General features: G+C 47.6%; 1 protein-coding gene across 3 annotated transcripts in view; it reads right to left on the bottom strand.

Moving 5' to 3' along the window:
* KSR1 (kinase suppressor of ras 1) overlaps positions 1–15741 on the bottom strand; it is a 125803-nt gene extending 110062 nt beyond the window's left edge. For 2 of the 3 annotated variants that reach the window (XR_006276281.1, XR_006276282.1), the window contains exon 1: positions 15369–15741. Coding sequence is in view for 1 of the 3 variants with exons in the window: in XM_038375680.2 (XP_038231608.1) it covers positions 15369–15593 (225 nt within the window). In the remaining 2 variants the exon portion in view is untranslated. The remainder of the gene's footprint in view (positions 1–15368) is intronic. The other variant, XM_038375680.2, reaches the window with a different exon arrangement.
* Between the last annotated feature and the right edge of the window lie 430 nt (positions 15742–16171).

Genomic DNA, 16171 nt, shown 5'->3' with positions numbered 1-16171 from the left:
CATGCTATGCTGAGAAAAAACCCCAGCGTAGATGCAGCTACGTCAATGAAAGACTATTTCTGTCGATGTACGTACTGTTGCTTGGGGAGGCAGCGTTCCTACATACAGAAAAACCCCTTTGGTCGGCATCGGCTGCATCTACACTACAAGGTTGATGAGTATGGCTACATCAGCGTAGCTACATCAGTTTAGTCTCCATAGTGTAGACAGTGACAACTGAAAACACGGAAAGAACTCAGGGCCCTAGCTTCAGCTAGTGCGAATCAACCCAGCACTGTCAACAAGGGCTGGTCCAAAGTTTTCTCTCGAAACTTTTTCCCATAGAAAATTCAAGTTTCAGCTAAATGAAATTTTGCTGAAGTAGTGTCTGCTTTCTGGGGCAATTTTTGATCTTTCCATCAAAAAAGCCACATGCCCAAAAAACAAGATATTTTAGTTTGCAGCCGATGTTTTTCAGCTCTTGAATTTGTTGAAAAATTAGATTTTCAGTGAAAATTAGACAAAAGAAAAAAAAAAACACCCTGATGTTTTTGTTGGAGTTTTATGCAGAAAAAAATTAAAAGCCATTTATTCTGTGAATGTCAGTGGAAATGTGTGATTTGCCCCAGCTGAGGACCTGGTTCTCAATGTTCCACAGAAGCAAGAAAAGAAAAGAAAAAAAACCCCTGAAATAAAGAATTTTCCATTAACGTTTCCTATGCTTTTAAAAATCTCCTGCTTGGAAAACCTCCACTGCAGCCTGCCTTAAGGGTACATATCTTCCATTAATTTTCATGATGATGCGTCTAAGCCGCTTTGAAAATGTCAATCTAAAGCAACCACCAAAAGGCACCGAGCTGCAACAGAGAGCGTTAATATGTCAAGTTCTTCTTTTGTAATGCATTTCAGCATCATTAATATCTTTTAAAAAAATAAACCTGCACACTGCAGCCTGCATTCTTCTATAAAACCCCCATGCACAACAGCAAGGAGAAACACAAAAAAAACCCCTTCCTTTCTAATTAAGGTTGCTTCAAACAGAAGTGAAAGTTCTTTTGATACGTCAACGTTCCCCTTCCTTTGAATCAGATAATGAGATATCGGTGTGAAAAAAAAAAAAAAATAGAGCGCCTCTTTATTTATAGCACACAGATTTGTGAGACGGCCCCTTACGCTTGCTCTTTTGGTGCCTGTCTGTTCACTCCCAGTTTACTCTGGCCCTCCATATCAGAGCCAGTCCCCTCCCTTATTTGTTCCTGAATTGCAATGGCTTCAGGACATTGGCTAAGGCAGTGGTTCTCAAACAACAGTACAAGTACCCCTGGGGGTATGCAGAAGTCTTCCAGGGGGTACATCAACTCATCTAGATATTGCCTAGTTTTACAACAGGCTACATAAAAAAGCACTAGCAAAAAGTCAGTATAAACTAAAATTTCATGCAATGACTTGTTTATACAGCTCTATATACTAAACATTGAAATATGCAAGTACAATATTTATATTCCAATGGATATATTTTATAATAAGGTAAAAGTGAGAAAGTCAGCCATTTTTCAGTAATAGTATGCTCAGGCACTTTTGCATTTTTATGTCTGATTTCGTAAACAAGTAGTTTTTAAGTGAGGTAAAATTTGGGGGTGGGAACGCAAGACAAATCAGACTCCTGAAAAGAGTCCAGTCATCTGGAAAAGGTTGAGAACTACTGAGGTAAGTCACTGACGTATAGCACCAAGTAAAGGACATTGCACAGGAGAGGTAGTAGCTAGATGAACAGAAGAATTTCCCCATCGACATTTCCCTGGCGCAGAAGTGGCACAGGTCAACTTAAGTACGGACCACAGGGTGCAACATTTTTCACAGCCCTGTCACGGCTAGATTTTTCTCGTTTTTAAGTGTAGACAAGGACTAAGTTATTCTACCTCTACATGGAGGTTTTCTGCCATTTCTGCTACATTGATGCAAGCTCTGCAATACACCAGTGTGCTGCATCTATACCAGAGGTTCGCAGCAGTGTAGCTACACCAGCATAAATAGCCTCAGTAGAGAGGGCCCAAGATCTCTTCATGCTCTCTAGACCCATTCCTAGACTGCTTAGAGCTGGTGTAAGGGCTCTATGCTGGCCCAGCTTAGGGTTGCCAACTTTCTGATTGCAAAAAAACCAAGACACCCTTCCCCTGCCCCACCCCCACACTGAGGCCCCAAGGCCCTGCCTCCCAGCTCACTCCATCCCTCCCTCCCTTGCTCTCCCCCACAGACTCATTTTCACCTGGCTGGGGGAGCGGTTGAGGGCTCTGGCTGGGGGCTCTGGGGTGGGGCCAGGGATGAGGGATCTGGGGTACAGGAGGGGGCCACAGGAAACATGGCCAATGGGAGCTGCGGAGTCTGTGCTTAGTGCAGGGGGTGGAGCCTTCCTGGCCACACCTCCGCCTAGGGGGCTCAGGGACATGCCGGCCGCTTCCGGGAGCCACACAGAGCCAGGGCAGACAGGGAGCCTGCCTTAGCCCCGCTGCACCACCAACCAGACTTTTAATGGCCCCGTCAGCAGGGTCCCTTTTTGACTGGGCATTCTGGTCAAACAATGGTCACCTGGCAACCCCATCCCAGCTCCCAGTGTAGCAAGCATGTTGGGGACAGGGACCAAAAAAGTTTGGGAATGGGGTGCAGCACTGTATTAGGCTGAGTCTTTGTTCTCCAGAGACCATAGGAAACAGAGCACAAATTAGAGCAGTCCTGATGATGCTCTAACTTACGCAGGCAGGATCCTGAACAGCCAAAGAAGCATACAGAAGGCTTAAAACCACCTTAGCCCACATCCTGCCCCAAGCACAGGGATGGGGTAACAGAATCAGGCCCTGAGATTTTATCACCTTATTTTCACTTGTTAATACGATTCCTAAGTCAAGGGAAAATATGGTCCTCTTACATTTGGCTTTCCAATAAAAAACAAAAACAAAAACAAAAACAAACAAAACAAACAAAAACCACCACTGGGTCCAATTCTGCCCTCAGTTACACTTGTGCTACTATAGGTAAGTGAAGAGCATTAAACTAGAACTCAGTTTACAGCTAGAAGAAAGTTATTTAAGGAATATTTGTAGGAATGAAGCCAGCCCATCGTAATTCAGTTCTCTCATTTATACCAATGTATACTGAGAGAGTCATCTTCACTGGAATTACTCTGGATTTATACCAGTGTTATGACAATTTGGTATTTGACCCCATGCCCTCTTAGATTGTCACCACCTCATTTCAAAGTCAGATTCTGTTCTTATTCACTTAGGCGCAAATCCAGGGCAACACCAGGGACCTCATTTATTCCACTGCAGAGTCAAAATCAACCCTTAACATGGGAAAGGCAGATTAGGATCCTTGCTGCTGAAACTGAAAGCTGGAAAATCCTGGTCAGAGAGCTGCTGTTTTGCACTAGGCCAAGCCATCTAATTTGCTTGTCTCCCCCACTGTGAAAATGCCAACAAGGAAGAGCCAGCAGTTTATTTTTAGAAAGAGCTCTGCAACTGGTGCAAAGCAGGCCATGTATCTGCAAGCAGCATAATCCCACCCTTAGAGTGTTCTGCCCCCAGTACCCTCACAGCACAGCCAGGGAGACGAGCCAAACTAAACTCTCTCTCTCTCTCTCTCTCTCTCTCTTCCCCCCCCCTCCCCACCCCCGCCTCTTCTTTTAGGGAAACCACTGCTAGAAACAGGAAACTTTTTTTTTCTTCTTCTTTTTCTTTTCCACTAAAGCATGGACTATGCATTTAAGAGCCACAGACACCTAACCACAAGCTGTGTGCGCCATCTGTAAGTCCTCTACATCACTTTCAGGCCAACCACAGTTTTTTTAGTAGCCAGGCTACAAAATTCACTTGTTCGGTTTAATGAAAAGCTGGTTTCTGTTGAAGCAAAAAGTCAAATCTCATACTGAAAGGCCTGTTTCTGTCAGTCTTCCTCCCCCACAAGTAACACCTTACTTTGGAAGTAGCCATAGTGAATAAACGTGATACTCGGGCGTCAGATTGCTAGCAGGCACAGCTCCACCGAGGTCAAGGGAAGGCAAGCAAAGCTGGCCCCAAATGCTTTTTATTCTGCTGAGCCTTTTCACACCACACAGAGCCTTGCTCCTGAGCTGGTGCCTTTCCCAGCGTGGTCCAACACAAAATCCACTTGCTGGGCCAGCTATGCAAATGGTTACACAAGCGCAGGGCGTTCTGACCAGGTATCTTTTAACACTCACTTTGGGCCAGATCCTCTGCTGGTGTAAACCTACATAATCCCATTGACCTCAGTCCCAACTGATGTCTGCTGGAGAGCGGACCCAATGACTACAAAAGGTGCAGGGGAACTGAGGATCATGCTCCCTGAGCAGAGTCCAAAACTCACCCCCTTCCAAGGGTTTGGCTTTACTGAGCTAGAAATTAACAGCAATATTCAGCTCAGACCTTCCCCCAGGCTTCTGATCCCTGTTCCTTCTGCTTTGGCAATTACCCCCCTAGATTCAGCAAGAGGCTCTCGGCTGCCTCCTCTCAGAGCCCGACACAGGTAGCATGTTAGAAGGAGGACTGGAGTGAAGGGGAAACGATTGGAGCACCTATATGCTGTGGCTTTTCTTGAGTCCTACAATGGCTTTATGGAGGTGCGGAGAGCTGGTGTAGGTTAAAGCAGCCCTATGGCTTAACTGGATTAGTTCACGGCCAGTCCCTGAATCCGGAGAGCGGGATACAATTGGTGGAGCATGGCCACATTTGCCCACCCTTGAGTCCCTCCACCCAAATTGTGCCGAGAACAGCTCTAGCACATCTCAGAATCAGCACCAGGGGTCCTGTGTCTGGAGAAAAGAAAGGGGGAGGGGGGGAACACACACCACCTGAACAATTTCTTAACTATTCAGAGCCAGACTGTGTTTTGGACTAGAGGCATACACAAGAGTGCAAGAACACTCCTAGGCAGGTTTCCTAGACCTTGTATTCTGGCCCAAAAGTACGTGGGCCACTTGCTTGCTTTCCCCTGTCCTGGAACAGGTGGAGCTTGGATTCCCTTATTTGCTGTTAGGACAGGCCAGCAGGACAGTATTATTCCCTGGCAGTGAGACTCAAGCAGGAAGGAACTGTGCCCCAGGGGATGTCTGAGTCATAACACCTCTGGGGGGCATGGCTTATTCACAGACTTGAAAGCATTCATTTTTTTTAATTAGTAAAAGTCAGTAAAAGTTGAGGTCACCAACCACACCCAAAGGGACAAAATCATGTATTTCCATCAATAATCAAAGTAAGACAAATGCTGCTTAAGCAATTATTAGAGTTTGAGTTAAGGGTATTTACTTTATATATTTTGACAGGTGACGTTGATGATTTGCATTGGCTGACACCCCTGCCAGTTTACCACAACTGCAAAAACTGGAGGGGGGACAAAACGCCACAAAAAATTTTTAAAAAGAAACATGGCTCTTATCTGTGGCAATGACAAAAAAATAAAAATCAAATTCTGCCAAGCCTACTTGTACAATCACTCTTTGCCCAGGGCGGTGCTGAACGACACTTACATATTTTGCCCCAGGGCAAGAAGTGACCAAATGTGATATAATGATTTTTATTTATTTTTTTTTTTTTAATTCCCTCTTCGGACTAAATAAGCACAAAACATTTCAACTTGAAGAGGAGGGCTTGGGGTTATTTTAAGAAGTTAATCTGAAAATATATAGTTTATGCTGAAAGTGTCTTTTCAACCTTAACATCACATGATTAATACACACATTGAACTATTACAAGATACTTTATGTTCTATTTAGGAACAAAAAAAGTCAATGAAGTGATAAGTCTGCATGCTTGCATGGCTGACTCATATCTGTAAATCCATATTGTTAGTATGCAGTGTGAATTTTTTTAAATGCACTTATAAGCTACCTTTGAACTTGACTGATTATCAGACCAAAACCAGCTCAGTTACACCTGTCAAAGCAATAGGTTTGGAGGAATGAAGCTGAGGACAGAATTGGACACTAGTGTAAATCAGAAGTTAGGGCGAGAGGGAGACCGGAACAAGCTCTGATCAGAATCAGCCCAGCCTCATCACAACTAGCCACTAAAGAATTTGGTTTTACAAAATAATGCATGTGCAAACAAAGGGCTCAACTTTCAGTTCAGCTGAAGCTCCTTTATGGAGGCTAAACCAACACCTAGGTGGCTTAACTTCACCCATAGTGGGACTTGCTGGGATAGAGGGAATGATTTGTGCTCCAGCTATTCTATGCTAAGGCAGCCACTAATGGACTGCTGTATAAAAGTTACCCTGGGGAGCCTCTGTATGTCTTCACTACAGAGTCAGCCCAGGATATAGCTCAGATGTTGGCTCTAGCTCCCCGCCCATCCACACAGAAAAAAAAAAAAAAAAAAAAAATCTCTAACCCAGGTTTGAGGGCGGTTTAAACCCAAGCATTGCTGAGAAAGGGTGTAGGCTTGAATTTGGATTTCACTTCAGCCGAGCTGGTCCCCATCCTACTCTGCAGGCTCATCAAGCCTGGGTGCTGTTAATCCGATCCCACAATTCCATCTGGGCTGTTCTTGCTCGTCTAGCCAATAAGAAGGTGTTAATGTCGGAAGACAGGATACTGGGCTAGATGGACCTTTGGTCTGACCCAGTATGGCTGCTCTGATGTTCCCCCTTCTTCAGCACTGTGCGTGAATCCCAACTTTGCCTACTCCATCGCCACACCATTTGTGCAGAACGCCTTCTCCTGTGCTGACAGTCGGCCAGAGCCGGACCCCAGCCTTTCAGTAAAACTGTTCTGGGATAGCTGGAAGGCTCCTCATTTTTGGTTGTTTTTTTGGTAAAAAAGTTTCCCAGGTTTACAAAAGCGACACTTTCTTTTTGGCCTATTTGCACACAATTTTGGATCACTCAGGTACATGAAAATACTGATTACATTAAGAAAAGCCAATGTGTTACATTAGGAAGATTTGTTTACGGCAACAAACAAATTAGTCTAAGTGTAAATGTGAGGCTGTCTGTAGAAAGGCAATGTAGAGGGGCAGACAGACACACCCAGATCAGGTGAGCCGATGTGTTGTAATAGAAGCAAAGGAAGAACAGGCCCTATACATTTATAGTCGCAGGTAATTTTCCTCAGCCCGACACTTTAAACAGATCCACTCTTCCAAAGGCTTTTGGGGGGTTCTAAATGGCCATATGAAACTAACTAAAAATCCAAAAACTGGCACCCCCCATTTCTGAGGAGGAGATTACAAAAATAAAGGTATCATTTGGGCTCAAAAGCGTATGGCACTCGTGTCCGAAAGGGAAATGAAGCAAGGGAAGCGAGAGACCCTCTTACATAAGGCCTGATGTAAAAGGAAGTCGCTTTGGCTAAGCAGGCATCATTAACACATGGCTGCAGTTTGGGATGAAAAAAAATTCACTGCTCCTGTTAGTTCAGGTTTACAAACAATACAGCCTCACCTTTAGTTTATTTATGCTAAAGGCCTGGCTTCCAGTTTGCAAGTTCAAACTCCTAGCACAATTCCTTCCCGCCCCGCCCACCCCCAAAAGCTTAGCTCTCAGAGCATTCCTTTCTGGTTAGAGGCCAATGGCAGACAGATAAGCCTTTTTTTGGTTAATTGTCAAATGCGTCAACATAAATTCACCCCCAGTCTGAATGAGACACTATGGCGGATTCTCTGAGCAGGTCATTTAGAGAGTTGGAAAGGTACTTCGGAGGGATCAGACAGAAATCAGCACTGGGGTCTGGGTGGCTCCTCCAGGGGGGTGCTTAGCTGAAAGCACAGCCCCAGGGAGGACTTGGGCAAGGTGCCTTTAAGCCACCTCTGTGCCCTCCCGATGCCAGGCTTCCCCAGGAACCAAAAGAGTCCCAGGTGTAAGTTAGGCAGCCCAGGGAGCTGCTCTAAGTTACAGCAACCTGTCTCCACTGTTCCCATGGAAAGCGGAGCAAACCAGGATGGCCTAGTGGTGTGCACCATGGGGCCATGGCTCCACCCCACTCCTGCCTCAGCTCCACCCCTAACATGGCCCACAGAGGGGGGTGAGGAGGGAGAGAATCAACCGAGGGCCTAGAGCACAATATAGTGACCTTGAGTGAGGGGCAGAAGCCTTCCCTATATATTCAACTTGAGAATGAGGTGGGAGGGGTTACACACCAGGGGCCCGATTCATCGCTCTCTGAAGCGCCTTTACACCAGTTAGGCAGAGAGGTGAAGACAGCAATTGCCACATTGGATCAGACCTGCAGTCCATATACATGGTCTCCCCCAAAAGCCACAACCAGAGGCTTCAGAGTAAGGTCAAGAACACTCCAGTGTGCAAATGTAGGACAATCTGCCACCAGCACCAGGTCTCATCCTAGTCACCAATATATTGGCTTAAGCCCTGAGGTTTAAGGGGACTTGACCTCAGATCGGCAGGAAATCGAAGGCAGAACCAAGTTCAGAACCCACCACAGGCTGGGGAGTCCAGAGGTCAGTCTTTCTTCCTTCTGCGTTCTAGGGACCAGAGAGTTCTACCACATTTGTAATCACAGAAGGCAAAACTTCAGAAGAATTGTTGCAGGAGACTAGGGTGGGGACAGACAAAAGAGGCTTTAACAACTGGGACATTCAAAAGTCAGGTTCCATCTACACAAAGAGACAGAACAGTGCTTTCATCTTATTGTACAAGTGTACTTTTAGCCCTATGGGTCCCAGGATATTTGAGACAAAAGGTGGGCGACGTAATATCTTTTACTGGACCAACTTCTGTTGGTGAAAGAGTAATTGATCCAATAAAAGATATTAGGTCACCCAACTTGTCTCTCATCTTATTGAATAATAAACAGGTTTCAGAGTAGCAGCCGCGTTAGTCTGTATTCACAAAAAAGAAAAGGAGTACTTGTGGCACCTTAGAGTTTTTTTGCGAATACAGACTAACACGGCTGCTACTCTGAAACCTGTTATTATGCAAGGCACTGAATTTAGCTGTATGGAGCTATCAACTTCATGAAAAAAAAAAAAAAAACTCTTACAGATACAGACAGACATCTTCCTCTCCAAATGCAAACAGATGGACATCATACCAAGAGGACTGAAGGTAAAAAATCCCTTACCATCTACATACCACAGACTATGCTGACAGCTTGTGCCACACACTCTCAAAGAAACTGCAGAACCACCTGATCAACATCCTCTACAGCAAACAGGGAATAAATCTGTTAGTCTCTAAGGTGCCACAAGTACTCCTTTTCTTTTCATCTTATTGAGAGACAACAATACTCTAACCCAAACCCATGACAGTTTATTAATTTATCTCCCATGTAGACTACAAAAATAAACATATCGGGGTGGGAATGGGAGTGAGGCATGCACCAGGGCACAGGTTAAAGGAAAGCCCATTCAAGCATTCTTTGGGTTCAATAAAAAGAAAAGGAGGACTTGTGGCACCTTAGAGACTAACAAATTTATTAGAGCATAAGCTTTCGTGAGCTACAGCTCACTTCATCCGATGAAGTGAGCTGTAGCTCACGAAAGCTTATGCTCTAATAAATGTGTTAGTCTCTAAGGTGCCACAAGTCCTCCTTTTCTTTTTGCGAATACAGATTAACACGGCTGCTACTCTGAAGCCTTTGGGTACAATGTACAGTAATAAAACACAAGGCTCAGTGGCACCAGACAAACTAAACGCTGCATAAGCTATGCTATGGGGAACCCCCTTACTCTTCATCCAAAGGGCCTTGCCACACTAAGCAGAAAGTTTTGCAGCTAGCTCATTTGCTAAAGGGTTTGCACTCTCTGCAAGCAGTTCCCATGGATCTAAAATTCGTCATCTTCTGCACTACACAAAACTCTGTTTCCAAGAGCTGCTCTCGGCTTCCCGACAAATCCCAAAATAAAAAAATAAAAATAAAAAAAGCAGCATGGTAAAAACATTGCTAATCTGGGTGTTCTTTATAGCCATCAGACCTGATTCTACCCATGAAATGCTGCTGTAGTCAGAGCAGAGTGCTCATCTCTAAAGGCAGAGGCCCTAATTCAGTGGTCCATTCCTACTCAGGAAAGGAGTTAAGAGTATATTTTACTTTAGCCGTGTGCTTAAAGTCTGTCCAGCGGGACTTAAGCACATGCCTCAGTGCTTTGCTGCATGGGTTTGTGATCTTACACATTATGTAGTTCAGCTGGTCAGTTAGAACAGAAATATGTGCAAGCAAGAGAGCAGTTGCCAAAAGTAACCACACAGCCAGGGACAAGCTTTGAAAACATACTAGAAACATTCTCAAATTTTAGAACATTTTTTCCCCACCCAGGTTGCTACTATTCACCCTGAAAATGCTTACAGAACATGGCTCCAGATCTTCCTTCTATCCGGGAGCATGAAAGCACACATACCTGAGGGGCTCCTAATGGCCAACAGACAGCTGGGAGAAAGTTTAAGCGGTACTACACACCTTATTCCGTCAGAGGTATGAACACTGAAGAGGGTCTGACCAGAGCACAGTCACAAAGATAAAACATTGAAACTACACTAGCACTTATCAGTATAACTTATGTCGCTCAGAGGGGTGTGTTGTTTACACGCGCGCACACACACCCTGAACGACATAAGTTCCGCCAACATAGTACTGTCCACACCAGCACTTCTGTCGGTGTGAGATACTCTCCTGCCGACATAGCTACAGCTGCTAATTGGAGGTGGTTTAATTATGCTGATAAAGAGCGCGCGCGCTCTCTCTCCCCCCCCCCCCAGCATAGAGCGGCTGCACGAGCAATCTTACAGCAGCACAGCTGCATCGGTGCCGCTGTAAACTCATAGTGTCGGCACAGCCAACACAGGACACGTGGGAAATGCACACACACAGGAAGGCAGCAAACAAACTTCACATTCCCCACCTCTGACCCCTGCCTCTTGCTCCCAAGCGGGACAGCTTTGCCTTCAATATTCCAGGCCAAATCCTGCTCTCAACTTACACAAGTGCAACCAAGTGATTAGGTCTTAGAAATTGAGCCCCTTCTTCTGCAAAAACCACCACTTTATAACCAAAATCGTGTCCTCCCTTCCCCATGTCACCCCTCTCCGCTCCCAGTCTGTTTGTTGTATCCACCTGTTGTATTTCCATCATATACTTTGGGCTTGGCTACAGGGGAAAGTTTTCCAGTGATACTGGTGTAGTAAGACCCAGTGTGATTACTCACACTGGCACTCTTCCAGAATAAGAGTGACCACGTGGGAGCTTACACTGGTAGTGCTATGTTCATTTAAATTCATAGCAGATCTTATTCCAAGGCAACTTTCCCCAAGCAGACAAGTTCCTTGGAGCCAGGGCTGTCTTTTCATTACATGCGTGAACAGCACCTAGGACATTGGGGTCTCAATTAGGGCTGGTTAGATAATTCTGTCAAAACTGTTTTGATGGAAGATTGGGAGTTTTTTTTTAAATGGAAAAAAGTCTGCTTTCTCTGGAAAAGTGAGTTTCCATCAATAGCTTTTCAGCCAAAAAATGTTCAGTTTATTGACAAAAAGTCAATAGTCTTAGTCAAATGTATTCCAAGCAGCTCTAGGCACTACTACTGAAATTCAAATTATTAATAACAGTCATCTCTGAAACCACTACGTGACTTGCCCAAGACCCCACATGCACAGCAAACCAAACTTTCCAGAGTCCAGGCCCTGATTTCTAGTCAAGTTTATGGACTATGCTGAATCCCCTTCACCTACTAGTCAACACACAACAACATGACTGGTTTTATTATCTCTAAAAGCAAAATAAACAAAAAGCCACTACCTCCGATACCCAGAGCTTGATTCTCTGTTGCCTGCATATTTACAAAGTACCAAGTGAGTATGAAAGGCCACCAGATCAGAACGGCAGCATTTTTACTTCTACTTTACACTGGGTCAGCAGGAGGGAGAAGGGGTGGATGATTGTACAAAGTGAAGAGCAACCTGGAGTATCAGTCCTCATGTCTCTTTGGCTAGGAGTGCTGCAGAGGTACTGTGCTTACACTGAATAAAGCATCAGTTTCTCACACCCACAAGCAATGAGAAAAGTACACATTTCACTATCACACATGACTACTGGAAACATCTGTTTGGTTATTTAGTGGGTAAAATATTTAAAGTGACATTCTGACATGTATGTTGGGTAGTTGTCGCACACACATAGGGAGAAAACAAAAGCAAAACTTTTTAGGACCAGAAAGTGGTTTCCACCTGTAAAGGTCAGGAGGCCAAGTCACCATCTCCCTACAAACTGAGATTTGTTTAGGACGCTTTCTAGATTATCTGTTTCTTGGTACTTTGCCTGTCATTTTCAAAGCACACGGATTAGCAGATCTTTGCATGTTCTGAGCACAAGAGTACACCCACCAAAATCTAGGCAAATGCTGATACATGAGGATGAGTGATGGTTTTCCTCTTCTTTTGAGAACCTTGTCTGGGGGGGAGGGAAAAGAGAGAGACTGAACAGATTGCCCTAAATGAGCGGTCCTCTATTGTTCTACTCATTCTATTAAGTACTTCACTTCTTCATGGATACTTGTTTTTAAAAGCACATCTATCTAACACATAACTGGCCTCATACAGATGTTCCTAGAGGTTCCAGATGTGTGAGAGCACTCACACCTTTGTTTCTACCACATCATCGGCAGGGCCCACTGGAGTGCATTAATATAATACTTTATTCTTAGCACAAACAAAAGCTTGACTTCACATGGGGGGGGGGGAGGTATGTTTTGCTTCTCCTGGATATGAGAACACCAAAACACAAAACATCGAACAAGGTTAAAAAAAAAAAATGCAGTTTCAACATTAAAAAGAGAGACAAAAACCACCAGCATTTGAAAGCTATGGCAAGATCCAGCATTAAGTTCCTGTTATGGGAATACATCATATATTTGGGAGCAAGAAGAATTTAATACAACCTGTCTAAACAACATAAGTATCTTCTAAACTGGACGTTGGTGTTATCTGTGAGTTATCCAGGAGAGAAATACGCAGGATCAGTGAAAAGGAGCCAGTAATAGAAAGATAGGCCTGGAAATGCAGAGCAGGAAATGGAGAGTCAAAAAAAGCAAGCGTCAGGGGAAGATAGCAAGAAGATTTGTTTCAGAGTAGCAGCCGTGTTAGTCTGTATTCGCAAAAAGAAAAGCAGTACTTGTGGCACCTTAGAGACTAACAAATTTATTAGAGCATAAGCTTTCGTGAGCTACAGCTCACTTCATCGGATGAAAATAGGCAGGTTTCCCCAAACTCTCCAAGCAAACCCTGCAAACTAAAGCAGCAAGCCTGGGATCCTAGTAACTAGACCTTCCCAAATGGAGTCCTTCTCCCACATGCAACTCTCCAGCTTATTATTAAACTTTATCATCCAATGACTTCCTTCAGCTCTCATTTAACCACACATTGAGTTATCCAGGGAGTGCCTTTTGATGGGAGACCACCTGTTATAATACAAGATAAGGACGTGCAGAAGGGGATGTTGAGAGATAAGGGCATCCTTGCACCCACCATAAGGAGCCCCCCAGTTTGCATGGCTAGGAGGGGGGGGGGGAGATTCACACATACACAGCTGTTATAGGACTGGGGAAATGCATAGGTGCTGGGAGAGGACACCGAGTCCCCTCTATTGTCACATGGATTGTGCAGGACTAAACAGATAGGCGCAGAGGTGATTCTAGCTGAGCTCCCGGTTGTGTGGGTGCCCTGATGTATAGCCATGCTCTGTACTTCCAAGGTACTAGCAGCTGGTAAAGCGGGGGGGGGGGGGTTTGAGGAGGGGAAGAGAGAACAGGAAAAGGAAACCCCTCTAGTTGTTTCAAGGGTAGTATGGGGTGGGATAGACGGGGAGAGAAATGCCTTACAGTTATTGTCAGGGGGGCCCTCTATTGTTACAGAGCTGGGGCAAGTCCTCCCCAGCTGTTTGCTCTAAGAGAACTAGACGGGGGGGGGGGGGGGGGAGAAATGGAGGGGAAGGATTGGCCTAAGGAGCCCCCCAGCTGTTGCTCTAAGAGACAGGGCCCCCAGGTGCTATTGGGGCAGTCCTTGCCAGGGGCTGCAGGGCTAGTCGGTGCCCCCAAGCTGTTGCTTTAAGGGACAGGGCCCCCCATGTGCTGTAAGGGGGAGTCCCTGTCAGGGAATGCAAGGCTAGTAGGGCATAAGCTTTCGTGAGCTACAGCTCACTTCATCGGATCGGATGCATTTGGTGGAAAATACAGTGGGGAGATTTACAATAAATCTCCCCACTGTATTTTCCACCAAATGCATCCGATCCGATGAAGTGAGCTGTAGCTCACGAAAGCTTATGCTCAAATAAATTTGTTAGTCTCTAAGGTGCCACAAGTACTCCTTTTCTTTTTGCAAATACAGACTAACAGGGCTGCTACTCTGAAAGGCTAGTAGGGCTGCCTCCCCCCCAGCTGTTGCTCTAAGGGGCAGGACCCCCCAGGTGCTGTCAGGGGCAGTCTCTGTCAGGGGATGCAGGGCTAGTAGCCCCCCCCCCAGCTGTTACTCTAAGGGACAGGGCTCCCAGGTGCTATTGGGGCAGTCCTTGACAGGGACTGCAGGGCTAGTCAGTGCCCCCCAGGTGTTGCTTTAAGGGACAGGGCCCCCAGGTGCTGTTGGGGGCAGTCCCTGTCAGAGGATGCAGGGCTAGTAGGGCCACCTCCCCCCAGCTGTTGCTCCAAGGGACAGGACCCCAGGTGCTGTTGGGGGGGGGGCAGTCCCTGTCAAGGGATGCAGGGCTAGTAGGGCCCCCCCCAGCTGCTCTAAGAGACAGGACCCCCAGGTGCCATCAGGGGCAGTCCCTGTCAAGGGATGCAGGGCTAGTAGGTGCCCCCCCCAGCTGTTGCTCCAAGGGACAGGACCCCCAGGTGCTGCCGGGGGGGAGTCCCTATCAAGGGATGCAGGGCTAGTAAGCACCCGCCCAGCTGTTGCTCCAAGGGACAGGACCCCCAGGTGCTGCCGGGGGGGGGGGGGGGGGAGTCCCTATCAAGGGATGCAGGGCTAGTAGGCACCCCCCCCAGCTGTTGCTCCAAGGGACAGGACCCCCAGGTGCTGCCGGGGGGGGCAGTCCCTATCAAGGGATGCAGGGCTAGTAGCCCCCCCCAGCTGTTGCTCCAAGGGACAGGACCCCCAGGTGCTGCCAGGGGGGGCAGTCCCTATCAAGGGATGCAGGGCTAGTAGGCACCCCCCCAGCTGTTGCTCCAAGGGACAGGACCCCCAGGTGCTGCCGGGGGGGGGGCAGTCCCCATCAAGGGCTGCAGGGCTAGGAAGGAGGGGTTGACCCTAAGGGCCCCCCCCCAGTTGCTCTAGGGCTGGGGGGGGAAGCGAGTCCCCTGCAGCTGCCGCCGGGGCGGGTGGGGGGCACCCCGCGGCGGCCGCCCTGGGGGTGGTGGTGGGGGGGGGGGGCTCGGTACCTCCAGGGTCCGGATCTCCTGCTGGGTGAGGTCGTTGGAGGCGGCGCACTTGGTGCGGAGCCCGCGCAGGCTGGACAGCGAGATGTCGATGAGGCTCTGCAGCTGCCCGCACTGCTGCAAGGCGGCCCGGGGGGCGGCCGGGGGTCCCGCGGCGCCCGCCCCCGCCGCCTCCCCGCCCCGCCGCGCCTTCCGCTCCACCCTCGGCCCGGCGGCGGCGCTAGCCATGCCTCGGCATCGGCATCGGCGGGGGCGGGCCGCCCGGGGAGGAAACCGGGGCGAGGAGGCTCCACGGGAGAAGCTGGGTCCGCCCCGCCGGAGCGTGCAGAGCCGGGCGGCGGCTGCAGCGCCACGGGGAGCTCGCCGGCTCCTGCTCGCCTTCCCTCCGCTCGTAGCCTTTTCATAGCCGCTGGGGGGCCAGGGTCAGGCCGACGGGGACGCCGGGACTTGTAGTTTTTCCTGCTGCCGCCCTGGCTGCTAAGGGCGGCACTTTAAATCCCCCCCCCCCACACCGGGAGCAAGGAATAGAGGATAAACACACCCCCTATGGAGGGAGCGAGGGCAGATCCACCCTATACCCCCCCCCCCATAAAGATCAAGGGAAGGGACCTCAGGAGATCATCAAGTCCAACCCCCTGCTCAAAGCAGTGTCAAGCCCCAAATCCCTAAATGGCCCCCCTCAAGGATTGAACTCACAAGCCTGGGGTTAGCAGGCCAATGCTCAAACCACTGAGCTATCCCCCTTATCTTTCCCAAATGTTCCATAAAGCAATCAGTTACATGTTTTATGCAACATAAATGTTTAC

The sequence above is a fragment of the Dermochelys coriacea genome, chromosome 17 (genome assembly GCF_009764565.3).
Source record: "Dermochelys coriacea isolate rDerCor1 chromosome 17, rDerCor1.pri.v4, whole genome shotgun sequence".
In the NCBI taxonomy this organism is placed as follows: Eukaryota; Metazoa; Chordata; order Testudines; family Dermochelyidae; genus Dermochelys; species Dermochelys coriacea.
Note: the sequence above shows the minus strand (reverse complement) of the source record. Positions and strands in the feature narration are given on the sequence as shown.